The following is a 27,976-nucleotide window of genomic DNA, read 5'->3' on the forward strand; positions in this document are numbered from 1 at the left end:
TTACAGTTGAAGAGCACTGCTCTAAAGTGTTGCCTGGCCATTCATCCCACAATACCAGTATTTACTGGGTTTTCTCCACATCAGATTAGGGTTTGGGAAGCTGGGAGGGTCTAGGGCAAAGGTTCCTGACTTTAAGTTCACCGAAACAGCCATCCTTCCCCTGCTTAAGGCCCATTATTGGCTTCCATGCTTTCAAAGTCCAGACTTCACCACCTGCTGGGACCATGTTTTTCATCCTTGTCAACTTTATTGCCTACCACCCCATAGGGGCCCAGCTGGACAACTTGCCACTTCTCAGGGCTAGCTGGTGCTTGCCTACTACACAGCTCCCACAGCCTAGGCCACACACTGCCCACGTCTGCCTGGAGAAACTCAGGAAATATTCTTTGCGGTCCATTACATACATGACACCCCTTTGTTGACATTATCCCAGATTTTCCCTGCTCAGATGAAAGATAGGAATTCCAACAACTCTTTGCTAATACCTCATGCACTGGGTAAATAATCCGGGAGGTCAGCACACTTGCTATAGGTACCCCGGTAAAGAAATGCCCATGATACTGTTTGTCTCCCCACTAGCAATAAGCTAGTAACTGGCACATCCTCAAATCTCAAAGAAATAATAATAATGTGTTAAATTTATCACCCACTTCAAAGTCATTTAAAGATGAATTTAAGCAGAATACAAATGGGCTGCCTCTCTTAAGCCCCAAAGAGGAACATAATCTCTAAGTCAAATAACATTATGTGTTTTCCATATACAAATAATAACCACAGACTGAACATGCTGAAGATGAATTCATTATTTTTACAGCCAATTACCTTTCTGTAGTTGGGCATTTTACTTCACAAAATGCAATAAAATTTGGAAACACTTCAGGTTCGTATTATAATCAATTAAGGAACTGGGAGAGGAAAGAGAGAGATGAAGAGAAAGACAGAAGTAGACCCAAACTGGAAAGGGAGACGGATCTATACCAAATACCCAGCTGCTGTAAATGTAAAAACATAATACTCTGGATTTATTTTTTAAAAGAATTTAAAAAAACGACTAGAATGCCTGTTTCGATCCCACCCAAACTTGGAAAAGTTCTGGTCTGTAGCTATATAACTTTATTTTTATCTGAGGGAAAACTGGGGTCTGGAGCGGGGATGTCAGGAGGGAGAGGAGGAGCCCACTTTCCAGCAGGACCACCCCCTGCCTGCTGTCTCCTGGGAGGCAGTGGCTTGAGAGTTTCAGAAGCCTGTTGCATTTTTGCGATTACAGTATAGAGTTGGTCTCCGCCAAGGCTTAGCATCCGGACACACGCTCTGTCAAACACAGATTTACTTGGGCAAACAGACCGTAAACGTCCCGACCACCTCGGGCTCTCTCTAGATTACGCTGCTGCCCCAGCTGACGGAGCAGAGCTGACATACCGCACAGCACTGAAGGGACGGCCACACAGCGCACCTCCAGGGACATCCTAGCACCTGTAGCGGCGCAGAGTGTCCCTAGTCCCGGGCAGAGTAGGGTGCAGGCTCGGAGCAAATCCACAGGAGGTACACCGTCCTCCCAGTCTTCTGGCCAGAGCAGGGGAAGAGGGTCCCCGTCCTCGCGCTTGGGACACGCTCTGACGCCACCCTGCCACTGACCTCTACTCCGCGGGTGGGTCTAGGACCTGGGGGCTCTCCGTGTCCCCGGCAATGCCCCTGCGGGGTCTGCAGCGGGCCTGGGGGCGTGGGGAGAGCCCACTGACCTGGGTGCGGGGCTCCGCTCCGGGCGGCTCAGGTGTGCGGGCCGCTCCCGGGTCCTTCCCACCTCCGAACATGAGAGCTGAGAGCCGAGTTGCAGGTCACTGACCCACCGACCAACTGACCGACCCACCAGCAGAGCGACCGGCAGCGGCCGGGTCTGGAGCCCACGTGACGGGGGCGGGGACCCACGGAGGCTCATCCCGAGGCGCCCGCTCCCCCCGCCTTTCTTCCCCTGGGACCGCCCTTCGGCCACTCCCCCGCCCTCTCCCGCGCCGCTGTGAACCGTAGGACCTTCCTCCACAGGTTCGGGTTCCGTAAGGACCGGCCTTGTCACCCCGCCCCTTCGAACCTGCCCCAGCCCAGGTCCTCCTAGCCCCGCCCCGCCCCCGGCTGCGCTCCTCGCTCCCAAGCCCCGCCTCCCCCCGAAGACCACGCCCCTCCCGGGGCCCCGCCCCGCCCTGTCACCTTCCCATCCCCGCACCCTTCCCGCCCCGTGAGGCCGCCGGCCGGTTCCCGGCTCTCGGTCCTGGGCTTCTCCGGCCCTTCGGCACCATTCCCCGGCGGAAAGAGATGAAAACGGGGAAGCAGAGAGGGAATTCGTGTCGCGAATTGCAGAGGAAGAAGCCATAGAAAAACCGATTAGAGGCACACACAGCGAGCGCAACTACCCTTTGGATGTCCGGACTCCCGGACCGGTGCGATTCTGCCCCAATTGAGGTTGGCCAGAGGGAAGCCTCTCCTTCCCGGTCTCCCCGTCCAACCCCAGCCCGCCCCTCAGTGTGGGAGGCTCTGAGGCACCCGAGGGTCCCCATGCACTTGAGTCCCTGGACTTGGGGTGGAGGTCCTTCTAGTGGTCAGCGCCATCTAGAGGCACTGGTGCCCTGTCTTGTGAACAGCTGAGGACAAGAAGCAGCTCCGGGGGCCCAGCACCAAGGCTGGGGTCCACAGGCCCAAGAAAAGCCTTGACGGTCTGACCACAGGAACGGATTCTAGAATCTGGGCAGGACCCGGCCCTGAAGACCCAGTCCAAAGCCTTCCCCTAGTGTCTGGCCTGAATCCCCTTTGGTGGTACTGCTGAGCTGTTGCCCTGCCTAGGCCTCCAAGCACTAGTTGCTCGGTTCAGCTGATTAAAATCCCTGTGTGGGCCTCAGATGGCAGCGACACCAGGGACTCTGGCATAGTCCCCAGCTCTGGCAGGAGTCACCACAGACCTGGCCTCAGTTTTTTTTTCTTTTTTTTCTCTCACTCTCAATGTTTCCACAGGCTAAAGTGTTGACAAACGCCACAAGACGCATCTTTTTTCAAATTACCCCGGTGGTCTGAAATTACCAGTGTGCCCAGAAGATGCACATAGGAACAGAACTTAAGCCAGCCTGGCAAATATGAGACTCCGGCCACTGCAGGAACCTGGCCAGAAGCAGACTGAGGGCAAAGCCAGGAGAGGAAGGCTGGGGCCCACAAGAGTTGTGTTACAGCAGGACACCCTCCAGCTCTCTTTCACTTCCTTAAAATAGCCGCAGGGAGGCTTCTGTGGAGGAGGCTGCCACAGTTCACACGAGTTCATGGGTGTTCCCAAGTCCCACATGTCATTGCCCCACGGGACCCACTGCCCAGCCCCCAGCCCCCAGAAGATGCTAATCTGTTCTCAGAACTATGCCATTACTTTTTTTAAAAAACCACTTTAAAGAATGGTGTCAGTCACTGGCTCTCAAGTGTATTTGCACTTTGGAACCACTTTGGAGGAGGGGACTAAAAAATGTATCTGAGTCCCACCTCCAGAGGTTCCGATTTGATGGGTTGGAGGTTTGGCCTGGCATCAGGATTTTTAAAAGCTCCTCAAGTGATTCTTACGTGCAGTCAAGTTTAAGAACCATTAGTATAGGTCATAGGGACTTTAATCTGGACTAAAATCCAACAAAAACCCCAGAGCTAAAAGGCGATTTACCTGGAAGAAGCGAAAAGTGTACAAAAGTGGCACATTAACAGGGGCTTCCTGGGGAAAACGTCTTGGCCTAAAAGAGTCATTCTAGCTGCAGGAATTTCAGGCACCATGTGGGTTGTTAGTCAACAGTGCACCCTGCAGAACTATCAACTCAAAAAACCAAAGCATAGCTGAAACCAGTTTGGCTCAGTGGATAGAGCGTCGGCCTGCGGACTCAAGGGTCCCAGGTTCGATTACGGTCAAGGGCATGTACCTTGGTTGCGGGCACATCCCCAGTAGGGGGTGTGCAAGAGGCAGCTGATCGATGTTTCTAACTCTCTATCCCTCTCTGTAAAAAATCAATAAAATATATATATTTTTTAAAAAAACCAAAGCATATCACAAATGAAAGGCAACCTCTCCTCCGTGCTTCCAAAGGAACCATGTGCCCAGGACTCGCACAAAGCCCCACTCGCTAATAACTCCACTCTCCCCTCCTCTGCGAGACAGCTCACATCCCTTCTCCCTGGGAAATAGGTAATCTTCTTTTACCCATAGGGTAGGGAATGTCGCCAAACCCATGGACCGGGTAATATCATCATGTTTATGCATACCTGCCTCATTCCACGATGGATTTGAGCTTTCTGTATCACTCTATTAGAACGGTGGGTAATTGCAATGTATCCATGGGATGAGCAATCCCATTCTGCCAAAGAGCTACTCAAATGCTACAGAGAAGAAAACCTCTCTTCACTGCCTATGGCCCCGCCTGAGCTTGGCAGAGTCTGGCAAACAGCTGCAAGTATACAAAGCAAACTCCTCTCATGTGACCAACCTGGGAACACAGGGGCCTCAGCACATGACACAGACTGGCACCGGAGCCTGCCCTTGTGACCCAAACCTGACTGAATTGGACTAATGTGTGGGAAAGATTTTGAAGAAGCCCCTCTGGCCAGGCACAGCTGCCCTCTGTCCCCTGTGCCACATGGCACGCCTGCTGTGGCACGGAGTCACTTGAAGGCTATCTGGCTTCCATCCAGATTCCAGAATATTTACCAAGGGCCTCAGTGTATTGAGGCTTGTTCACTGTAAACCCAGGCCTGGGCCTCACTCCCTGAAACTGCTTTGCTTGAGGGCATGTAGGCAAATTAACCTGATGAAGTTTGTTTGCTTAGTGTCAGCTTTATTGTATTTCAAGCAAGAAGAGAGATGCTGGGGAACAAAGACAAGATGAGGCTAGAGGTAGGGTCCTCATCCCAGACTGGTGTTCTGGAGGAAGTCGCCTTTGAAAGGCCTATGGGAAGGTCTTCTGTGAACATGAAAAGTGGTTAAAGGGAAGACCGTTATTTTTGGTATGAAATGATAAACGTATTGCTTGTAAAGACTGGGTGAACGAACAGACACACACTTTGAATATTTATAAAAGCAGTGTTTATTAAAATACATTTCATTTTCAAAATTGAGCTGTCGGCTGTTGAAGGGTGTATACATTTTTGGGAGACACCCTGTGTTTGGTGCTTCCTTGGGGAATGAAAAAACTATGGGACTTGCAGTATTTTATAGCTCTGACTTTCATTTTGTAGCTCTGTTATTTTGAATGGCTCACCTAAGCTCTTCTCATCTCTTAAAATGGGAACTTTAAAGACTTGTTCTGCATACAACACCATGATAAGAATTAAATGATGTAACAAAGGTGCAAACACTTTGCACCTGGAAGGTGGTATTCAAATATTCATGTGTTTACCTTATTATTATATCTGCCTAGCTTGGTAGAGAGGCAGAGCTAGATTAAACATCAATAAGAAAGAGTACTTTAGTTAGGCAGTAAACATGGAAGAATATCAAAAGGCATTTGTGAAAGAGGAAAGCATTTGAGCAAAGGCCAGAGGAGAGAAGAGCCAGCAGTATTAGAAGGTGGCCTGCATTTCTAACCGCTTGGAGGGATGGGGTGGGTAGAGTTAGAGTCAATGCTAGTAAAAGAAAAGGCTGGAAGTAAACTGGATCAGAATGTGGAGGGCCTTGATCGCAAGACGTTTGGATGGGTAATGAATGGAAGTTGTTGAAAATTTCTGAATGACAGACTCTCATTAAAGCTCTTGAAAGATCTTTAAGGCAGCAACATTCGGGAGGATGCACATGCATTCCGACTTCTAGACCCTATCCCTGTGTGTGATTAGAGGCAGACAGTATTGCAAAGGGGCTGTGGCCTCAGTGTCCTGGAGAGCAGTTTCCAAGGCCAAGGCGCTCTCCCTCCGGCTGTAATGCATTACTTCACAGGCTGCTTTCTCTTTGTCTGGAGTTTGTAAATGATCTGGTTTCCATCATTCCAGGCATAGAGCTGCTTATCTCTGACATTGTAATGGATCATGGAATGACTTCTCGGCCGCCTGGGAAAGAACACGTTGGGCAGATCCTCCTCACTGATCGTGCCCCGTGGGTCATAGACACAGGTGATGCGATGCGGGCCGTGGCCACCAGAACTATAGACCACATAGAGGACCCCACACAAGAGGAACCCAGCCTCAGCATCCTGGCTTCTGCATGGAGTGTCCCATGCGTGCTCCACTCCGAGCGTGCCAGGATCAATTTTTGTGAGAACCAAATGGCCTTGGAGGCCTGGCCCTGCGTGGATGGCCCAGAGCCCATGCTCATCCACGGCCAGGTCAATGTAAGTTGAAGGGGAGTGCTGGTAGACCAGGGCTCGGCCTGCCCCTCCTGGGAGCAGCATTCGATCCTCCACAGTCCTCTTCTGCAGATTGTATTTGATTATCTCATTGGGAGTCCCTTGCTTATGAAAAAATAGGAAACCTTTGTAGACCACTTGGCCTGTTCCCTGCCAGGATTGTGGTAAGATCAGCTTCCGGGGGCCTGACTTGGTGCTATCCTCCAGGAGTGCCCGCATGTTTGCAAATTCCCAAACAGTGTTGTTTCTGGATCCGATTAAGAAGTAAACCTTCGGAGAGTCGCTGACAGCATCTTTCATCCAAGAGCCATCTGTGTCCAGAGTCTTCTTCACGATTTTCAGAGACTTTATGCCCATCAGCATGTTGTCACAGCCTGGCCAAACAGGAGAAAAAGGGAAGGTTACTTTCTAAACATGAAATATCTGCTTTTTTCAAAGGTGGCTTTTCCCCCCTTCGTTGTCTAGAATGAAGTTACCACATAGATCAATGACAATTTTTATTATGATTCAATGAATCAAATAATTAAATGAGTAAATGGGCCTCTGCTAAGGGAGTTGCTGTCCAGTTAGAAGAGTCAACATTTCATTCAAGTCAGGATACAAACAGCCATTTGCTGTCAAAAGCCCTGTTCACTCTCTAGAGCACTTGGGGGTTGAGACAGGGAGAATGACTTAGGTGTGAAGCTGCCTAATTCAATTCCATTTGCCAAGGTTTTATTGGGCATCTACTGTGTTCTTAGCGTACAATGCTCCTAGAACAGTGCTAAATATTAAGGGTAAAAAAATCTATTTCTGACATTGCCATGAAAAAACAAAACACAAAACATGCCTTAGCTAAGATAAGAGACACTTGGAGCAGAACCAAATCACCCCAGTTCAGCCCAGCCTAGATCAACAAACCCTCCTTCAATCACAGACCATGAGAATAAATGGTTGTTGTTTGTTGTTTTAAGTTACTCAGTTTTGGTGTTGTTTGTTCCACAGTATTTTTGAAGCAACAGATCTCTTTTTTACCGTATAATCTCTCTCTCTCTCTCTCTCTCTCTCTCTCTCTCTCTGTATATGTGTGTGTGTGATAGAGTTTTTTCTTGTATTATTATTTATTAACTATTGTATTATTTTCCATACAAACAACTATAAACCTATTTTTGCCCCAACACACACACACACACACACACACACACACACACACACACATAAAATCAACCCTACACCTTGAGGAGATCATCCTCTAGTGAAGGACTCTGGCCCTAAACTACTAGAACATCATAAGACCTCTATTCACCCAATCATTTATTTATTCATGAACTCATGCATGCAGTTAGCCAGCAGACATTGGACACCTACAAAGGCAAGATACGGACCTGTGTGTTATGAGCTGGGGGTGCCATGGGCTGAGATGCAATGATAAATTAGGAGTAGTTCTTGCTTAATGCATATTTGACTAACTAAGATATAAAGCTTAATGTGAATTTTTTTTTACAAAAGAAGAACAGGGAATAGAGATGTCATTTGAGGAGGCAGAGGCTAATCTGCATTTGAATTGGCCCTTGAAGAATGACATTCTGAGATAGGTGGGAAGAACATTCCTGACAGTTAACAAAACCATATTTGGGAAAGTCCTCCAAGATTAGTGTTAATAACATAGTATCAAATTTAAAGCAATTTGAGGCATCAAATTTATGCCTCAAACTAGATGCATAAAACAAAGTAGTAGATTGAAACCAGATTTGTGCTTGGAACCTTGAGGGCGGGGCTAAGGAAGATGGATTTTATTCTACAGGCAGATAGGGAGCTACTGCTGATTTTGAGCAAGGGTGAGCAATGATCAAGCTGTTCAACAAGATTAATTAGCTGGCAGTCATGTGTATAATAGATACGTGGGAGAGAGGCCAAAATCAGGGAAACCAATTAGAATATTTCTATAATTCAAACAGGATGATAAGGACATAAACCAGGTGGAGGAAAATAAAATGAAACGAGGGGTTTACATTTTTCTAGCTCCTCATTGCCACTTCAGACTATTATAATTCCACTTTTATGCAAAAAAAAACCCCACAAAAAAATCCAACCCTTCTTTGTAGCTTATACTACCAACTCCTAGTCTAAATAACTGACTATTCTCCAGGATGCTACCCCAAATGCATCAAGAGCCTGAGCTCTGTAACCTTTTCCACTCCACAGCACCTTACTTTCAAATCACTTTAGCAACTCCCTCCATGGCCATACTCTGGATCCCCTCTCCCTTTAAAACTGTTCCCTACCATAAATCTAAAACTCTGATAGCCTACCTTCTACAGCAACAATCTCTTATTCTTCATTTCTCACTCCTTTGCTCTCACCCCCTCCGTTCTTCCATTTCCTCATGCTGTCCAGTCCCTCCACCTCTACTTTCTCCCAGGCCATCAGACTTTTCTTGGCCTCACTTCCTTTCCTATCCATCCTAGACCACTGACCAGCACCTTCACCCACCAATCCCTCGTTATTCCACAATATTCCACTCTACAAAAATAAAACACCTGTCTCTGCCCTGGAGAGTGCACTGGTGGAGAAAAGCTCACAATGGTGCATCTTGATGCCACTACACATTAGGGGTCTCCAACCTCAGCTGAGCCCTAAATACAATACTGCTTTTCATGGTTAGGCCCACATCTTCCACACAGCAGCTATTTTACGCCCCCCAGAATTTTCCCATCATTCCCTTCATAACCACAGATCAACCATTTGAAAAATGAACACCATTAGACATGAACTCCCTTCACTTCCTTTCCCTCACTTACAAACTTTTTCTTCAGTTGTTCCTGCCCTTGTTGCCCTCCCACACATTTTAGAAGAGGCCATGCCATTCCTCGGGTCCAAAACTAACACACTCACTGTGCTCTGGCCTCATCCTTTCCTGGCTTCTTCTAGACCTCCTTGATGAGTTATCACCTTTCTGTTATCTTGACTTTCTCCTTCACTTTGAGTTCTTTAGCTTGTAAACATCTTGCCTGCATTAAAAAAAAAAATCGCTCTGTACGCACCCTTTTCTAGTTACTTCACTAGATTCTCCTACAGAATAGTCTACTTCCTTACCTCCCATTCTTTCACATCATTAATAACTTCACAGAAACTACTCTTCATAATGTTACCAGGCACTTCCTAACTGAAAAAAATCAGACCTTTTATGTCCATATCTTACTTGGCCTTTCTGTAGCATGACATCATTGATCAATTCCTCCTTCTTGAAGATTTCTCTCTCCTTGATCTCTGTGTCACCACTGTCTCTGTGTGCCTACTTGTTTTTATCTCTGACTGCTTATGGCAGAGACAATGTCTGTCTGTGCTCATCAAATGCCATTTCATTTTCCTCATCCCTAGTTACACAATCGCAGCCTCCTTTGAAGTTAGGCTGCACCCAGTGGCCTGTGATCTGTCTAGTGGGAACTGGATGGAACTGGTGTAATCCATTTCCACCTTGCCCTTAAATATGCTATTTTCCAGAAGATCTTAGAGTCTTAAAATTCTGGGTCAAGATGAGATTAGTTCTACTGGTCATTTCAGGAGTCATCAATTCTAACTGAGGACATGTTGGGACTGCTCTGTTAGTCGGTCTATTGTGAGGTGAGTGGTGTCATGGGGCAGAAAGTATGAAGAACCCTGTGGGTCTCCCTCAAATACTGATGAGGTCTGTATCGTGGGTAGGAGAGGATGGTCTTAATAAGAGCATGGAACTCTATGGTCCTCCCTCACTGACTGGAGGGTGAGGTAGTGAAATGATACACATGTGTGTAACAGTCTCTCGAGGAGAACTGGGCACTCTAAGGGCCTCCTAAGTCCTTCCAAAGACTTTGGTATAAGAAGCTGATGTGTCAGTGCGTTGTCATTTTCTTCTTAATAAATGTTAGGGTTCTGTGGGTCAACTGGAGGTCATCTAGAGTTAGAGGTCAAGAAATAGGGTGATGGGAGAGAAACTGGACACAAGAAAGAAAGGTGCACAGTCAGAGAAGTCTCACAGGTTCTGAGGTAAGTAAGCATTTTTTATCAAACTGCTTATTCCTCCAGATGTTTGGGTAGAAATCCTACCATAGTTCCTTAATCAATTCGTCACCCACCATTATCATACCTTCTCTTTTCTCAAGCCTCCATCATGCCCTCCTCACTCTCCTATGAAGATCTTGCCTCTGAGAAAATAGGAGCAACCTGAGAACTACATCTCCTCCCTGGATCACTGTGACAATCTCCCACTTGGTGACCACACCTCTGTCCTTGACTCCCATAGTCCATTCCCAGACAAAGGGATCATTTTAAAATGTAAGTCAGATCATGTCACATGTCTGCTCAAAACTCAGGAGTGACTGCCCATCTCACGGAGAGTAAAACTCAAGTCTTTGCCTTCCAGAGCACATGTGAGCTCCCCCCACTGCCTCTCTGGCCTTTTCTCCTACAACTTTCCTACCTTGTTCATTTTGTTCAGCTACACTGGTCTCCTTGCTGTTCCTCAAATTATGCCAAGCATTATCCTGCCCCAGAAATTGGACACTTTTTGTTTCTTTTGCTTGCAACTCAACCATCTTCCCCAAGATGTCTCCATGGCTTCCTCCCTCTACTTCCTTTAGGTCTGTTCTCAAATGTTCCCTGATCATTAAAGCCTTTTCTGACAACCTGATAAAAAATGGAAACCTCTTCTCCAGCTTTCTATAACCCCTTTACTCTCATTCATTTTCCTCTGAAGTGCTTCCTATTTTCTATCTGACCTATTAAACTCATCTGTTAACATATATTGCTTGACTTCCTTCAATAGAATGTAAACTCCATGAGGGCATGAGCTCTGTCTTATTTGTTTAACTCACTGCTGCATGTCTTTTCCCTAGGACAGCAACTATCACACAGGCCAGTATTTGCTGAATGAATGAATGAATGAATGAATGGGTTTTCTAACCACCGAATCTACCAAGTACCTAAACCCATACCCTCTGCCTTCTCTCCTGCTCTCTGCTTTTTCAGTGAATCTAATCCCCTCTCACTACTCAAGGATATAGCACATGAAATTATCTCTCTTCTCCTGCCTCAATAGTCTGTCCCTCCCTGTTGGATCATTCCCCACAGTAAATAGAACTTTCTAGTGTGGCTCCATTTCTCTGTTTCACTTTACAATAAAACCCCTTAAAAGAGGACTTCTCTCACCTCCAATTACCCCCCAAGCTACTCTAATCAGCTTCAGTTCTTCACTGGTCTAAATTCCCCTGCCCCTCTACTAAATCAGTTCTTGTCAAGGTCTCTGACAAGCTTCATATTTATAAATCCAAGGGTCCATTCTCAGTCTTCAACCTACTCAACCCCTTGAAACTTTTTCTTCTCTTTATTTTGGAGTACCCCTCCCATCTTTCTGGCTTTTTTTCTTGGCATCCATTGCTGGTTCCTTCTCATCATCTACCTTTCAGTACTCTGACCTCATACCTCTTCTTTTCTCTACAATCACTTCCCAAGTCACCTTATTCTATCACATGGCTCTGAATCCCATATAAATTCTAAATAATGATGAATTCCAAATTTATATTTGGAATAATGTCCTATCTTGATATACCTACTTAATCCCAAACTAATTTATCCAAGTGCCTACTCAACGTCACTGCTTAGATATCTTCAAACTTAGCCTGTCTAAAGCAGAACTCATGCTTTTAGCCCCCAAACTCTCTTTAATCTTACTCTTCCCATTTCTGGTAAAAACCATCCAACAAATTTATTTTCTGGAAGTCCTGCCTGATTTTTTCCCCTCCATTTCTCCCACACCAGCAAGCTACGATAGTAAAACTTACTTTTAAAATATATTATACTTAAATTAAAATGTTTAAATGCATCTCTCTCCCTTTCTTCCTACCGCCTCCTCTTTTGTACTCCTTTGAATCTTCTCCTCTTGCCTAGACCATAACAATAGTCTCTAATTTCTCTCCCTTTTTTACTCTTGCTGATCTACAGTATCTTCTTCACAAAGCAGTAAGAGTGATCTGCTTAAAAACATAAATTATGTGACTGACCTGCTAAATCCTTTCTACTATCACTCTTGGAATAAAATCCTACCCCCCTACCCTGTCCTAAAGGACCTACATGATATGGCTGCTGCCTATTTCTGGGACTTTATCCTCTCCTCTCCTCCCGCTTGCTCACTGCCTTATGCCTACCTTGGCTTTCCTGCTACTCTGGGAGCAAGTCAAGTTTGTTTCTGCCTCAGGGCTCTTGCACTTGCAATTCTTTCTGCCTGGGGTGATCATTTTCTTGATCTTTCCACAGTCTGCTCCTACTCATCTTTCAAATCACAGTTGCAATATCATCTCTCTAAGAATCATCTTGAGACTACTGCATCTAAATTTAAAATGATGTCCTATAGCCCATAGCATCTTTTCCTATTTCCTTGAGATCTTTTATCGCATTCTGTAATTATATGATCTATTTTATTTATTAGCTTATTGCCCTTCTCCCCCACCACACTGTAGGCTCCATAACATCAGGGCCTTTGTCTTCATGTTTCCTATTGGACCCTACTGCCCAACTCAGTGTTCAATGGGTTCAATAACTATCTATTGAATTAATGAGGAAACATCGTCAATCAAGTAGATGGCTTTCTAGGGCCTAAATAGTATTGCATATTTGGAGTTGTGATCACAGTCCTGTCTTAAGTAAATACTATTTGTAAAGTACTTTAAAGCTTTTAAGATACTTTCAATCCATTACTTCATTTAAAAATCAGACACAAGGTTCTCATCAAGGGAACATATGGCAGGAGTGGGAGAAAGGAGCAACCTCAGCTGGGAGAAGCCAGGTCCCTAAGAAGATCAGTCCTTTCAGTGGTCATGCTGTCATTGTCTGTTCCCAGAAACTCACAGAACTTGCCTGCCCCCCATTGTGGCCAGAGCCAGACGTTGGGATGAGATGTAGAAGTCTCTCAGCCATCAGCTGCCACCATGTCCCTTGATGATATGCTTTGCCAGCCTTAGGGATTGCTTCCCTGTGGCCTCTGGGTCACCTTTGTTCTGATTGACCTGCATTATAGAAAGTCAACCCCCGGGGGAAGGCAGAGGAGCCTGGGCCAGCTGGGAACCTATGCACTGCAGGAGGAGCTAACAGAAGGATCCCCAGCCACAGTGAGCTTTGGGCTGTGGCATGGAAGGAGCAGTGGTCTTCCCTATTTACCAAGGCCCGTCTCTGCCAGGGCCCAGTATACCTTTTTTCAGTTCCACAAGCTCAAGGTGTCTCATGTAAACTCTCCCATATTCTCTGGTGATCACAGAGGGTGAATGCATGCAGGTTTAAGCTTATAAGTGATTACAGATACCTTTAATGGGGAGGAGGAGGGATATTAGAGAATCTTAGAAACTGTTCCCTACCGAAAAACAAGCACAAAGGCTTGAGAAGTATATATATATATATATATATATATATATATATATATATATATATATATACTGCTTTGTACTGTGATAGGTACTTTAGATTAATTTATCTAATTCTTAGAATAAGCCTACATGGTATATATTTAAATCTCCATTTCCCAAGTGAAAAGAAAAAATAAAGGCTTGGATAAGTTACTTGGATAGGTCACAGAGCTGTGTCCTTGGAGCTCAGTCTGAGCCTGGAGGCAGGGCCAGCCAGGACACCTCCAGCCAACCCCAGGGACATGTTGGAGGGGTGTGTATGCGTGTGGTGGGAAGGGGTGAAGAGTGGTGAGTCTGGGTGTGCCTACACAGGCACAGGTGAGGGCAATGAACTCCTTAGGACCTAATCACAGGGTGATACGATATATGCCTTAACAAGGAAGCCTCCCACCTGTCCAACTTTCTAGGAGGGAAGTTAGCAGGCTTGCAGCCTAGCTGTGAGGGATTATGTCTAAGAACAAGGCACGTTCAATGTGTCACCCCTAAGGAAATGTTCATTTAAAATGGAGAAGTACACGTTGGCAGTTACAAAATAGTCACAGGAATGTAAAGTATAGCATAGGGAATATAGCCAATAATATAACAGCTGTGTATAATGTCAGGTGGGGGTACTAGACTCATCAGGTGGGGGGTAGGAGGATCACTTTGCAAGGTATATAAATCTCTAACCACTATGCTGTATACCTGAAACTAATATAATATTGAATGCCAGCTGTAATTGAAAAATTAAAAAAAATAAAGTAAATTACAGTAGAAACTAACAATTCTTTCTCCTTCTATACCTCCATTCTAATGCAGGATCCTTAGAGAAATAGCAAAACGAAGAGGTGTTGATAGATGGTCTATAGTAGGAAAACAGTTGTGGGGGGAAAGGCAGAATTTCCCCCATGTGCTTCCTTCTGCTTCTCCTATCCCTCCTTGGTCAATGAAACCTGGGACCAAGAGCCAGAGCCCAGAGGGGTCTGAATTCCATCTCTGGTTCTCTCTGTGTCTCCCTAAAAGTCCCTTTGTCAATCTGGCCTTAGCTTACTTCCCCAGCCATAAAACAAGGGGTTTAGGCTGGATAGTTGTTTCAGGGCACATATTTTATAATTTTTATAAATTCCTATTTTGGAATTTGGAGAGAATAGACTTCCAGTGTTTGAGTATAAGGGTAAGTTGAGACTCGTGCTGTGCTTCTCTTGAGAAGAGATAATTAGCAGGAGGAAAGGAAGGATAGGAAATAAATTTAAAACCTTTGAGGCCAGCCAAGATGCAAATTATTAGCTCAAATGAACTCTTATAAATATCCTCAAAGAAAGATGCAAATTACTTAACAGAGACAACGGCATGCAAGGTTCCACCTGCAAACCAAAGAATGAAAACCTGTGCGTTCCCCTCAGGCAGAATTGCAGACAAGCAATTAGGATAGAATTTGGCCCAAGGCCGCAGCACAGTGAATTCATACACAAAGATCACTTATTTGAATTTTAAAAATACTTTCCCCCTTATTTAATCACCACACTCTCCAACCTGGTGAGACTTGTCCTTCTGTAGGAAGGACTCAGTAGGCCTATGTTTTAGAGCATCAGTCTGGATGTTTGTAGAGAATGAACTGGAAAGGGGGCAGAGTGGCAGAGGGGCCACAGAGAGACAAGTAGAGTGTCTGTAAGTATAATCCAGATGAGAGATATATAAATAGTGATGGGCATGGAAAAACGGGTATGGATTCAAGGAACAAAAAGAGAGGTCAGGTCTTAGTAATCAGTTAGATAGAGGAAGCTGGGTAACAAACCAATTCAAGAATGGGGTGACCGGACACATGAGATAGCGACAGAGAAAAGAGGGCAGGTTTGCTTGGGAAGAAGAATGTCAAATTCATTAAAGAGAAGAGAATTCCCATAAAGCCATGAATGTTTTGACTGCCTCTTGAAATTCTGTTATAAACTTGACTTTTTCAACCACCTGAATTGTATTCATGTTAATAAACAGTTACAAATACCTATCAAGAGACAGATATGACGTTAGACACCGGGATGACGAAGATGACAGCTCTCAGATGAGTAGTCAATTACAACCCTTCAAGCTATTACAATAACATTGTCAACGTGAACTTAATTTTCTAGAAATTAGGGTCATGCCATGCTTTTCACCCACAGAATGGGTTTCAGATATCTCAGCGTGGCACCTAAGGTCCTTCCTCTTACTTCCTCTTTTGTCACTCCCCGGCCACACTAGACTGGTCAGAGACACCAACCATGCCATGGCCTCTCAGAAGTTTCAGGCGTAGCTCACCTTCGCTATCTCGGGATACATCTACCTGTCCTTCAAAACAAAACCTCTGAGTCCTGCAGAGCAGGGGTTGCTCCTCCTGCATCTGAAGCATTCTGTGCAGCTCTCTCTTAGGGCACTCCTCATGCTGAACCGGAATTGCTTATTCACTGTTTCCTTGCCAGCACTTCAGACAGAGACTGTGTCTTATTTGTCTTTTTATCCACAGTGCCTGGGACACAGTACCTCTTTCCCTCCTATTGAATCTTCTACTTACTGTCCAAACTCGGGGATCAATTCAATTCAGATAATGCAGTATTAGTCAGTGTCCAAACCTGCTATCCCAACTCATGCTATGCCAACTTAGACATCAAATTGATTTGAATAGCAAGAGGTATGTGTGGACATGAGCGGGATCTATTTCAGTGTCTGAGTGCCTGGGCGGATAGACGGCAGGAAGGCAGGGAGGCGGCTTCTATGAAATGGTACCCAGTGAACCCTCAGAGGTGGCTTTGCAGGGCCGTGACTCCAGGGCTTATACAGGGCCTGAAACACAATAAGTGCTCCAGATGTTGGTTTTGGTGAGTTAGACAGCACTCTGCTAAATCCATGTCAGAGGTTGTTCTAGGTTCCCAGCACTAAATTCAAAGTATTACATGGCACCCAGTATGGAGCCCTGACAGCTTTCCTTTTTTGGTGATTAGCAACAGAGTGTGAGAAAGAAAACAGACTTGATCTGTGGCTGGTTGCTTCATGGGGGTGCACGGAAGCTGGAAGCTGTGTGAGGTCCCACAGCTGGAGTCCAACACAGCCAACCTCCTTCAGGTGCCTCCTGCCGGAGGAGGCCAGCTCGCCATACCCCTTACCTTAGTCGATTTTTCTCCACAGTATTTATTCTTTTCTATCTGACATGTTAAAAGTTTACCTTTTAACATATTCACTGTTTGACTCCTCTCAATTGAATGTAAACCTCAGGAGGGCAGGGCTTTGTCAAATATGTATATTTGCTGCTGTATGCCTTATCCTAGAACACCATCTAGCACACATTACAATTTCTATCTTTTAAATATGAATAAGGTGAATATCAATAGATGTAACATATATATAAAAAAAAACTCATTGGGGGTCCAGAGTAATTTTAAAAAGTGTAATGGGTTCCTGAGACTAAAGTTTGAGAATGCTGTCCTAGAGGATCCAGGCTGGTCAACACGGATGGGAAGCGAAGCACGAAGTGGGCCATCCTCCGGGAATTTCTGATCAAACCGTTCCACTCTGTATCCATTATCTGACTGTTGCAACACTTAAGCATTCCAAGGTTGTAATTATGAACTTCCTGCTTTTATTTATTTTTCATTGAAAAACAGAGCTGGTTTTTGTTTGTTTGTTTTTGGGGTTTTTTGGGTGTAGTGTTTCCCCCCCTGTAATATTCTTACCAAACTAAAAAGAATAGAAACGTTCTTTTCCATTTCGAGGTGTGGTACTGCCATTCTCCCATTTGCGTGGATAGAAACAGTCATTTTGACATTCGCCATGGATTTTCCCTGTGAGATAAATCTCATTTCATTCTGTTCTTGTCCTCCTTTCTCAAATTCTAGGGCCTGTTATCCTGAACCTGAACTTTGCAATGCTCTTCTCAATGGCTCTTCTATCTCATCTCAAAACCATCAAGCACACTAATGCCCAATTCACTGTTCTCATATAGAAATTTGCAAACTAAAAACTGATCAATTAGCTCTGAGTCCTTGGAGAGTTGCTTATCATCTCAGTGCCTTGATTTCCTCACCCATAAGTGGGGGATGATTATAAGCCTATCTCGTAGGGTTGTTGTAAGAACTAGATGATATGATCCAATATATAAAATGCTTAAAGATGACCTGCTACACAACAGGCACCCAATAAATACTAGCTACTCTTGTTCACATTACTTTGCTTTCCCACAGCGTAAATACTGCCTGTTTCCAAGGGGGTCAAGACCAAATGCCTTGTTAGGGTGGGCTCTGGAGCCAGACTTGGAACTTGCTTTGGACAAAAGAATTTGGTAAAAGTGACCAGATCTTGGTGTGCTTGTGCCCTCTCTCTCAGACCTCTGCCTCCAACAGGTTCACCTTCTGAAAGATCAGAGGTCACGTGGAGGAGAACCAAGTCTTCCCAGCTGAAGCCATGCTCAGCCAGCCGGCCCCAGGCAATGTGCCACTAGGGAAACCAGACAAGAGGGGCCACGGCTGGCCCAGCCCAACAGAACTGCCCAGCTCTCCTGTGGACTCCTGAGAAATAACCGGTGATTGATGTTTTAACTGCTCGCTTTCGGAGTGGTTTGTTATGTGGCATGATTGTAGCCACAGATAACTGACACGGGGTAGAGGTGAGGGGGTGGGGAGCAGAGATGAAGGCTGAGATGAATCCCGGGTGTCTCAGGGGTGATGCGTCCTCTGGATGCAGCAGGAATGTGGGAGGACGTGAGGCTGTGTGAAACACTCTGAGCCACAGTTCCTTCATCTAAAAATAAGGCATAATGGTGCCTACCTAGCAGAGCGGTCATGGACAAGATAACAGATAAAAAGTGCTTAATGCAATCTTCGTCTAATAAACTACTCCTCAAGGTTAGAAAATATTGATTTCTACTCTGTTCCAGGCACTGTGGCAGACCTGAGAAACACAGCCTGAATAATGCAGGGATGCAGGAAGCATATTTTTGTTTTCAGACTAGCAGATCAGACACAGCGCAGAGCGGCGGGTGAATGGAGATAGGCAGTAGTGGCACAGGACAAAGCTGAGAAATGATCAAAGTTGCTGTGGTCAACTGTTGACTTGTTATCTACTTTCATAATAAAAGTAAATGCAATAACTACAGTACATACATTATTCACAGTTTTTATTTACTCAGTAGGTATTACTTTCATAGAGAATAACACAATAAATTATTTAAAGAAAGCTAGGTTAGGATCAGGTTGTAAGGGCTTTCTTTATGTTATTTTATGGGGTTTGCTTTAGCCTGTAGGTTGTAGTTGCCATCAACGTTGATAAAGCAATAATAAAGTAACTCTAGCAAGATGACCCCGATGATAGCAGTATACAAGAAAGCCCTGGTACAGCAAGAGAGTGGCAGCCTGCAGATCAGCTAGGAGGTTCTTGTAATCAAGACCAGGGATGATCAGAGAGTGGTGCAGATGGAAAGAATACTTTTGAGAGGTACTCAGAAGGAAGAATCTACCGGATGTGGTGCCGGTCAGATGAGGGCCCAAGAGATGCCCCTGAGATTGCTAGCACAGGGAAGTGTGTGTGCAGCTCTTCTGTGAACTGAGAGAACCGGGGCGAAGCAGAGGAGTTTTGTAGTTTAAGAGTAAGTGAAGAAAAGTCAGGAATTAAAAATCTAGAAGGTGGGGGAAGAAAATTGACCCTTCTCAGTCAGGGTTGAAAAGGATTTAAACTAAACTGTCTAGGGTAAGAATCATCATCAAATAGCAACCAAGAGAATTGACATGGTCTTCATATGTGTCCCACAATAAGGTCAGAAGCAGCTGAGCCTTGCGGGCACCGACATCTAGTCTCAGAACAGAGGGCTCCCACCTTGAGTGCCTGTGTGACAGGCCTGAAGATGACCTGGAGATGACCTCCCTGCCTCCAGTCTCACCCACCTATGCACACTCAGCCTCCCCTACTGCAGTCCCTTCTGTGCACTGTGACCAGCATGACCTTCCTAAAACCTCCGTCTGAGCCCTGACACTCCCATGCTTACCACTATCCAGCAGAATAGCACACACAATGGGAGAGGTGAAGGGTGGGAGCCAGCCTGCCTTCGTTTGAATCCCAGTTCTGGCGCCAATTATCTCTGAGTCCTTGGAGAGTTGCTTATCGTCTCAGTGCTTTGATTTCCTCACCCATAAGTGGGGGATGATTATAAGCCTATCTCATAGGGTTGTTGTGAGAACTAGATGATATGATCCAATATATAAAATGCTTAAAGATGACCTGCTACACAACAGGCACTCAATAAATACTAGCTACTCTTGTTCACATTGCTTTCCTTTCCCACAGCGTGAAAGTGTGACCTGGCTTAGCACAAAGGAGCTCAGCTCTTTTTTTTTTTTAATCTAAAGTTTTACATATGGCTCCTTTTTCCTCAATTGACCCCCCGCCCCCCAAGGAGCTTAGCTCTTGTCTGGTTCTTTAATCTCCTCTCCAAGACTCCCCCCTCACCTGAGATCTACTGAACACTAAGCCCGATTAGGCCTTTGTGCCTCCACACACTGTTCCATTTGCTCGAAGTGCCCTTTGTTCTCCATTGGATCCGTTCTTTTCATTATTGAAACTCAGCTTGAGGGTTACTTTCTAGATTTCAAAGTCTCCCCCATCTCCAAGGCAGCCCCGACCTTGCTTAACTGCATAATGCCGGCCCCTTCTGCTTCTGTGACACCTCCATCCGAACAGTCACACTCTGGCTGTTACCCTATTTGCGTACACGCTTCCCCACTTGGCTATACGCTTTTTGAGGACAAGATGCTATACCAGTCAACGTTCCATCTCTAATGCCTGGCACAATGCCAACATTAATCTGGAATTCAGTTAGACCTTTGTTGAATGAATGAATAAATGAGTAGCTAAAGAGAGAATAAATGGATGTTCACTCCACCTAGAGCCGAAAGGCAGCAGCTAAAACAACCTTGGGACCTTCTGTTAGTATCTGTAGTGATGGGACTGGAGGTATCCTCATAGACCACAGGCCTTCCAGATGGATGGACAAGAGACGTGCTGTGCACAGGGGCCTTTCTGGACCCAGCACAGTGACCTAGTTCTCTAGGAGGCAGCACAGGATAAGCTGCACACACACACCTCCAGCGCTGCTGGCCCCATGCATGCAGCAACATCTGGGTGAAGAACCTGTGTGTGTAAGAGTGTGTGTCCACGTATGTGTGCACACATATGCACACCCAAGCACTCTCCTGGGCTTACACTGTGTGTATACCCTCACTCTCCTCCTTCGTGGTAAATATATCTGCTTCAAATTAGAGTTACACATCTCTTAATGTTTTGCTGCACTTACCACAAACTAACAGACCCTGGGGCTTGGCTCACAGGTATGTTTTAGTTGGCCTCCAGTGGGGTTTTGTTTACTCGTTTTTTATTTTGTTTTGTTTTTAATGGCTTTGAGTATGAGGCACACACATTTGCACTACCTGAATGGATCCCAGAGGCATTTAAATTTGCAGCAACAGACTTTCTGCTTTCAAACAAGATCTAACAAAAGACACGAGTTATTTAATTTAGCAGAAAGAGGGTTACTTGAGGTAACTTGCGTGCACCCTTGTAATAAAAGGAGCTGGACTAAAACAGGAAATAAAATCTCTTACAATGCCTCATTTTGACTGCATTGAGAATTTTTCTTTACAAGTGATTTACAAGGTAAAAAGAGGTTAATACTCTTATCTACACAAGAATGCAAGCATGTGGGATTAGCCAAAGAGTCTGTTGGGTAAGTTCTGCATCTGGGTATCTGAGGCAATGGTGTTTTGCCATAAATTGTCAAGTGCAATACAAAATTTCTTTATACTAATAAAAGTTAAAGAATCCAAGACTTAAGAAAAAATTTTAAATATAAGTTAGATTGTATTCAATTAACTCTCACTCACTGTATTCTAAAGTGTGTGTGTGTACCTTCTCTCTATCACTGGAAGAGAAGGAGGAAGAGAAAGAGAGGGGTTAGGGGAGAAAGAGAGTATTTATGTTTGTTAGAGTTAAGATAAAAATTTACCTGGCCCCCAAACATCCCTGGGACTGTGGCTCTCATGGGAACATCTTTGGGGATCTTCTTAAATAAAGGTTAAAGACTTGGGAACAGCTCTCTAGGGAATGGTTTAATTACAGAGCAACTCCATCATATTAATTATCTCCAGTACCTGGTCCTTCATGGTTACCCAAGAAATAGTTCCTGAATAAATAAGCACCACTTAGACTAATGTTAGAATTTTCTGGAAATCTCTTGAGACACAGGTTGAATTTTCCCAAAGAAGTCATATTAACTTCTCCCTATAGATTTTCCATAAAACACACACACACACACACACACACACACACACACACACACACACACACACACAACAACAACAACAACAACAACAACAACAACAAAACTCCCCTAAGTTCTCAGGGTCTTCTGCTCTCAGTGTCACTTCTATAGACAATTTTTACAGCCTCCTTCATGGGATGCCCTGATCCAGACTCTGGGAATACAGAAAAAAAGATGTAATAGCTCATTATCTCGTGATCTGGTTTAGGAGTCAATTACACACAGACATAACAATATGTATATTGTTAAAAATATGAGTGCTCCTTTGGAGGACTGAATAAGGTGCTACAGGCCAAACTGCTGGAGCCCCCTCCCAACCTCCCTCACCCCCAGAAGTCTTCCCACAGAATCCACAGCTTTTTGAACCATAAAGGGTGAATAGAGAAAACAATATTTGTATTTTTAATTGCAACTGCATTGGGTAAGTCACAGAAACCTAAGAAGCTGGAGATGAGTTTGGGCCACTTTGTGAGAGGCCTTCTCTATACAAAAGGCTAAGAGATTGGAATGGATTTTTTGTTGTTGCTCATAACTGAGGGTGAATGACAAAAAAAAAAAAAAAAAAAAAAAAAAAATTACCCAGAGGAGTAATGTGATTCATTCGGTGTTGTGGGAAGGCCTGCATGATAGTAGATAGACTGTAGGAGGCAAGCAAGATCAGAGGGAAAGAAGCAGTAAAAGGGCTAGTGCAGGAGATAGCACATTCTACTCACTCCTCTGTCCCTACTACTGTGTCTGTAGCACAGGGCCTATCCAAGAGTTGGGGCAAAAGTGGTTGTTAATCATAAACCAAATCACCAAATGAGGTCCCCAGAGGCCCCAGGCATGGAAGGAGCAATCTCTGGAAAGCTGACAGGGAATTCACCATGGGGATGGGAGAGGGAAAATTTCAGGCCTCCAGTGCACAAGGGATGAGGCAGAGGATGAGAGTTAAATAAGTAGGAAGACCAGACTATGCTGAGCTTAAGTTGGAGTGAAAAGGGGCACTTCAAGGCCTGAGGGGCTCAGAGTGTTCAAGGACAAGGAGCAGCTCAGGGATCCACTAACTTTTCACTAACTGTTCAGGCTTGGGGTCCTGCCTGACCCCTGGCACAAATGTTCAGGCACATTCTAGCTCAGGCCACATTAGCACCCAATCTTACACATTGGTTTTTTTGGGCAGCCTCTGTTCCATCCCCTGCAAGCTCATCCTTACCTTTGCCCCCTCCCCCCACACCATGCTGATTCCCATTTGTTCCTTTTCGGAGGATGGCTCATCTCAATACCATGTCAGGGCCAAAAAGAATCACTCACTTGACCAACTTGATCAACTGCTTCCTATAATAGACAAGGCACCCTCCTCTCTGTCTTCTGACTCAGAGATAAGATGTTCCCTGTTCTTTTAATACCGTATAGCCCCTCTCTGTGTGCTGACAATCCTTCTACCATTCATTCATTTTCTCACTTAGTAATTCACTGACAAAGATTTATTGAACATAAACACTATTTTAGGCACTGGGACACACACAGCATTGAATATGAAATGCAAGATCTAGGCTCCCGTAGAGCTGACATTTTAGATACGCAGGTAGAAAACAAGCAGTGACCAAATAAATGAGCTAGAAGACTGCAAAGTAATAAGTGCTAAAAAAAATAATAAATAAAGTAGAGTAATAAGAGCTCCAAAAATCCTCTTGGGTTTCCTATCTCAACATATTTCAGATCAACCACCCAATGACCTAAGCCAAATCCCTGGGAAGCATCTTGAATGCATCCTTCTCACTCATTTTTCGCTCTTAATTATCAGTCACCAAGCCATGTGGATTCCAAGTCTCAGGGGCTCTCAAATCCATCTGTTCTCCATCTCAATGACACAATGCAGGCACCATCGCTGTTGCCCAAATTACTGCAGTATTCCCTTGACTGGTCTCTGCTCTCTAGTCTTGCCCTCTTCCTTCATGTCATGCCCCTGCTTAAAACTGCTCAGTAGTTCTCTATAGTTTCTCAAGTCAAGTGCAAACCCATTAGCATGCAAGGTCTTTCATTACCTGGATCCTGCTAAACTCTTCAGTCCTGCTTCCCTACACTCACCTGCCCCATACAGGTCCACTCAGCCATATCTGCAGATCTGCATGCCCAAGTGCATACACCCTCATATCTTTGACATGCTATCCCCTCTGCACATACTTCTCTAATTTCTTTGTTCAAAACTCATATCAAGTGTCACCTCATTTGTGAAGAACCATGTAGTTCTTATGAGGGTTACATTGAGAAGGGATGATGGCACAATGATGGCATTCAACTATGTCTTATTTCCCTAATGGAGTGTCACACATTTGGAGCACACATAATTAGCCTATAAATAAAGTTTTCCCATTTGCAATAAACCATCTCAGAATACAGGCTTGGATGGGGTGAAGGGGAGGGAATTGTCTCATCATTATTTTTATAAAATGGACTCACGCATAGGACATTTTCCTTCTCTTTTATGTTTTTGTTACTTGCTACGTGTTGTTTTAATTTGAGCTCCTAAACATTATTCTTAATGGCCTGGAAGTGATTCTGATGGGTCACAAGATAGGAGACAAATCCCCGAGATCTCCCAGTGGGACAGCACACGCAGTAATAATTCACTGCAGACCCTGACCCTGAGAGTTGCCTGCACATTTGCAGCCTCTCCTGGCTCACAGAGCCCTGGGAGAATCCACCAACCTGTCACTCTCCTGGAAAGATCTGCAACCACACACCTCCGCCAAACCAAGATCTATCAGGAGATGCCCTTCTTGGCTGACCTCTGACACTGTAGCCCTGACCTTCTATGGGCCCTTAGGAATGCCGTGTGAAATGAAAAGCCGCTTTCTAAGAATGGATTCTCCTCTGGACACCAGTTCCCTGCTAAGGTTGCCTCCAGCACGGGCACATAAGAGGGCACATCCAGCCCTAACCGGTTTGGCTCAGCGGATAGAGCGTCAGCCTGCGGACTCAAGGGTCCCAGGTTCGATTCCGGTTAAGGGCAAGTACCTTGGTTGCGGGCACATCCCCAGTAGGAGGTGTGCAGGAGGCAGCTGATCGATGTTTCTCTCTCATTGATGTTTCTAGCTCTCTATTCCTCTCCCTTCCTCTCTGTAAAAAATCAATAAAATATATATTAAAAAAAAAGAGGGCACATCCAGCTATTACTATCATACTAGGTCAGCACCCCTGTACCATATGTATCTCTGAATGACAGTCCCCAGCATGATATATAAGACACAGCGCTCTTACTTGCATTCAGCAGAGTCTGGATCTTCTTCTCTTCTTCGGCTTCTTGGAGTAGCTTTTCTGCCAGCATCTTGTCCTCTGATTCCACGCACATGTCTGCCGCCCGAAGGTACTCTAGGTAGTCAATCTCCCGCTGGGCGCGCTCGACCCTCAGTGCCAGGTTGTTCACTGCGCTCTTGTACTCGCTTGTGTAGGTATGGCATTGCCCCAGCATAACGGATATGTTTTTGGAGAACTCGCGGAAGTCTTGAATGTTTGCTCTTGTTGCTTGGGTACATTTTTGCAGTCCTTGCTTCAGTCAGAAAATAAATTCCCAAATTACTGCTAGTTATTGAAGTTACCCAAGTAATATAAATAGCTATCATTCATTAAGATTTAAAAAATACAAATAATCAAAAAGGGGGGAAATAAAAATCACCTTTAATTTCTTACTTTAAAGTGCTTTAATGTATCAATTTTTAAGTTTTCCCATGCATTTAGTCATATATATATATATATATATATATATATATATATATATAAAATATATTTTATTTATTTTTCACAGAGAGAAAGGGAGAGGGATAGAGAGCTAGAAACATCGATGAGAGAGATACATCGACCAGCTGCCTCCTGCACACCCCCCACCGGGGATGTGCCCGCAACCAATGTACATGCCCTTGACCGGAATCGAACCTGGGACCTTTCAGTCCACAGACCGACGCTCTATCCACTAAGCCAAACCGGTTTTGGCAGTCCTATATATTTTTATTTTATTTTAATTTTTTTTGTTTTTTGTTTTTAAATATATTTTATTGATTTTTTACAGAGAGGAAGGGAAAGGGATAGAGAGCTAGAAACATCGATGAGAGAGAAACATCGACCAGCTGCCTCCTGCACACCCCCTATGGGGGATGTGCCCGCAACCAATGTACATGCCCTTGACCGGAATCGAACCTGGGACCTTTCAGTCCGCAGACCGACGCTCAATCCACTGAGCCAAACCGGTTTCGGCCAGTCCTATATATTTTTAAAGGTTGGGCAAGTTGGTGCTAAATGTCGTGATTGAGTATAACTCCGGCACTTTTAAGGAGGTGGGACTGGGGAAGAGGGGCCTGAGGAGTGAGTGAGTGAAGAAGCAGCAAGAGGCCACTGGCCTGGGAACATCTCATCCACCGCTTCCAGCCTCGGTCGTTGGCCGGACAGCATTGGGCCTGCTCTGCGGAATGATTTTACCCTGACTGTAACTAGATGACCAAATAATTTGGACTTTTAAGACTTTTCATGAAAATATTGAAAATAAATACTGGAGATAAGAATGTCTTTGAAAGAAGATAATTTATCAAAATTTAACTTGTACAAAAGCAAGACAATTAAGTATGAGATAGTCAATGTCAATATCAGGGTTGTGTCAAAGGCCAGGTAGGGCAGAAGGTCACATTTGTCCCTGGGAACCTGTTCATGCTACAAAAATGTTGCGTTTTGCAAAGTTCAATGAAGTGGTAGCTGTAGTGTATGGAGAAGAGGACCAGGCACTTTCTCCGTTTAGCATCGCTGAAATCTAAATCCAAGTCCAGTTTGGCAAAAGAAGCTAGTATGGCTTCTTGGCACAACAATATCATGACTTTTTACAGTGACCTAACGGTTTATCCTAAGAAGACAAAAAGCAAAGCTAAAATCAGCTCTCATCCTGCTATAGTGAAAATGAAGAAAAAAGTGACCCCAAATTTTAATTTTCAGATTTTAGAAGTTGAACCATCACATAATAACAATTTTGGACGTTTACCAGTGTGTCAGGCAATGTTCTAACTATGAAGTAATATTAAATCTCCAGAATAGCTGTAGGAGGTAAATTCTATGAACATCCCCATTTTGCAGATGAGAAAAACTGCGTAGAGGGAAGCCCTGCTCAAGGTCTAGGAGGTGCGCAGTCTGGACTCTGGTGCTCTAAACCACTAGATCATAAAAACATTTCAAGTGTAACCATAGCACCATAGCAATGTATTTATCACTTACTATCCAGAAAAATGCATCCAAGTAGGTAGGGAAGCATGGGTAAGAGAAGCAAGTTCCTGTATCAGGTGCACCGATGCCACCTACCTCCAAGACTTGAAAGCGCTGGTAGATGTAGTGCACCATGCCTGGGTCCTGAGCCCACTGTGGCGGGGGCACAAAGGCTGAGAGGAATAGAACCAGGAGAGCAGAAGCTCGCCGGAGGGCCAGCATCGTCCTGCAAAACACCCAGGGGTGGAATCTTCTATGCTGGGCCTCTCAAAGAAGACTCAAGGGTCCAGGGGGTGGTCTCCTGGTTTCCAGCCGCTGCTGTGAAAATCCTCTAAAAACAGCCAGAAAGCAAAGTGTGCTTGTTATTCCACCAGATGCATGACCTCACTTTGCAAGCTGGTGATCAAATCCAGCTGTTGGCAAGCCCGTCCCTGGAGGCCTAGCGGGCTGACTTGGGATAGAGAGCTTCCTGGGTCCAGCATCTGTTGGCATCACCCTTGACACACCAGGCGAGTGCTGCACCCTGCTTCTGGGCCTGGGTGAACGTGCATTGGGGTGGGTGCAGGAAGGGCTTCTCCCCTCTTCCCAACTCTTTTGCTTTCCTTCCCCCAGTGGACTCTGCAGTCCAATCACAGCCCTGACCTAACACACACCACTCCCAACTTCTTAGAGCTGGAATCTCAGCT

At 45.0% G+C, this 27,976-nt stretch overlaps 2 protein-coding genes across 4 annotated transcripts in view; both read right to left on the reverse strand.

The window, feature by feature from the left end:
- PPFIBP2 (PPFIA binding protein 2) overlaps positions 1-1,880 on the reverse strand; it is a 132,268-nt gene extending 130,388 nt beyond the window's left edge. Inside the window, exon 1 of one of the 3 annotated variants that reach the window (XM_079787551.1) lies at positions 1,740-1,880. In XM_079787551.1, coding sequence (XP_079643677.1) covers positions 1,740-1,811 — 72 coding nt within the window. In that variant the 5' untranslated portion in view covers positions 1,812-1,880. The remainder of the gene's footprint in view (positions 1-1,739) is intronic. The other 2 variants (XM_079787547.1, XM_079787548.1) reach the window with 2 other exon arrangements.
- Positions 1,881-5,078: 3,198 nt separating this feature from the next.
- OLFML1 (olfactomedin like 1) lies at positions 5,079-27,938 on the reverse strand. The gene is made up of 3 exons (XM_079787559.1): positions 27,387-27,938; positions 25,311-25,599; positions 5,079-6,715 (listed from the first exon to the last, which is right to left on the reverse strand). Exons 1-3 carry the CDS (start codon positions 27,510-27,512, stop codon positions 5,925-5,927), a joined length of 1,206 nt encoding a protein of 401 aa, XP_079643685.1. The 5' UTR covers positions 27,513-27,938; the 3' UTR covers positions 5,079-5,924.
- Positions 27,939-27,976: the final 38 nt, after the last annotated feature.

The sequence above is a fragment of the Cnephaeus nilssonii genome (assembly GCF_951640355.1).
Source record: "Cnephaeus nilssonii genome assembly, chromosome: 13".
NCBI lineage: Eukaryota > Metazoa > Chordata > Mammalia > Chiroptera > Vespertilionidae > Cnephaeus > Cnephaeus nilssonii.

Bases quoted from the DNA above. Each gene is read 5' to 3' on its own strand.
- OLFML1 (XM_079787559.1), bottom strand. From the start codon at position 27,512: ATGCTGGCCCTCCGGCGAGCTTCTGCTCTCCTGGTTCTATTCCTCTCA. The intron at 25,600-27,386 runs GTAGGTGGCATC...TTCTGACTGAAG, and splicing joins AGCGCTTTCAAGTCTTGGAG to CAAGGACTGCAAAAATGTAC. The intron at 6,716-25,310 runs GTAAGAGCGCTG...CTGTTTGGCCAG, and splicing joins CCAGACTCTGCTGAATGCAA to GCTGTGACAACATGCTGATG.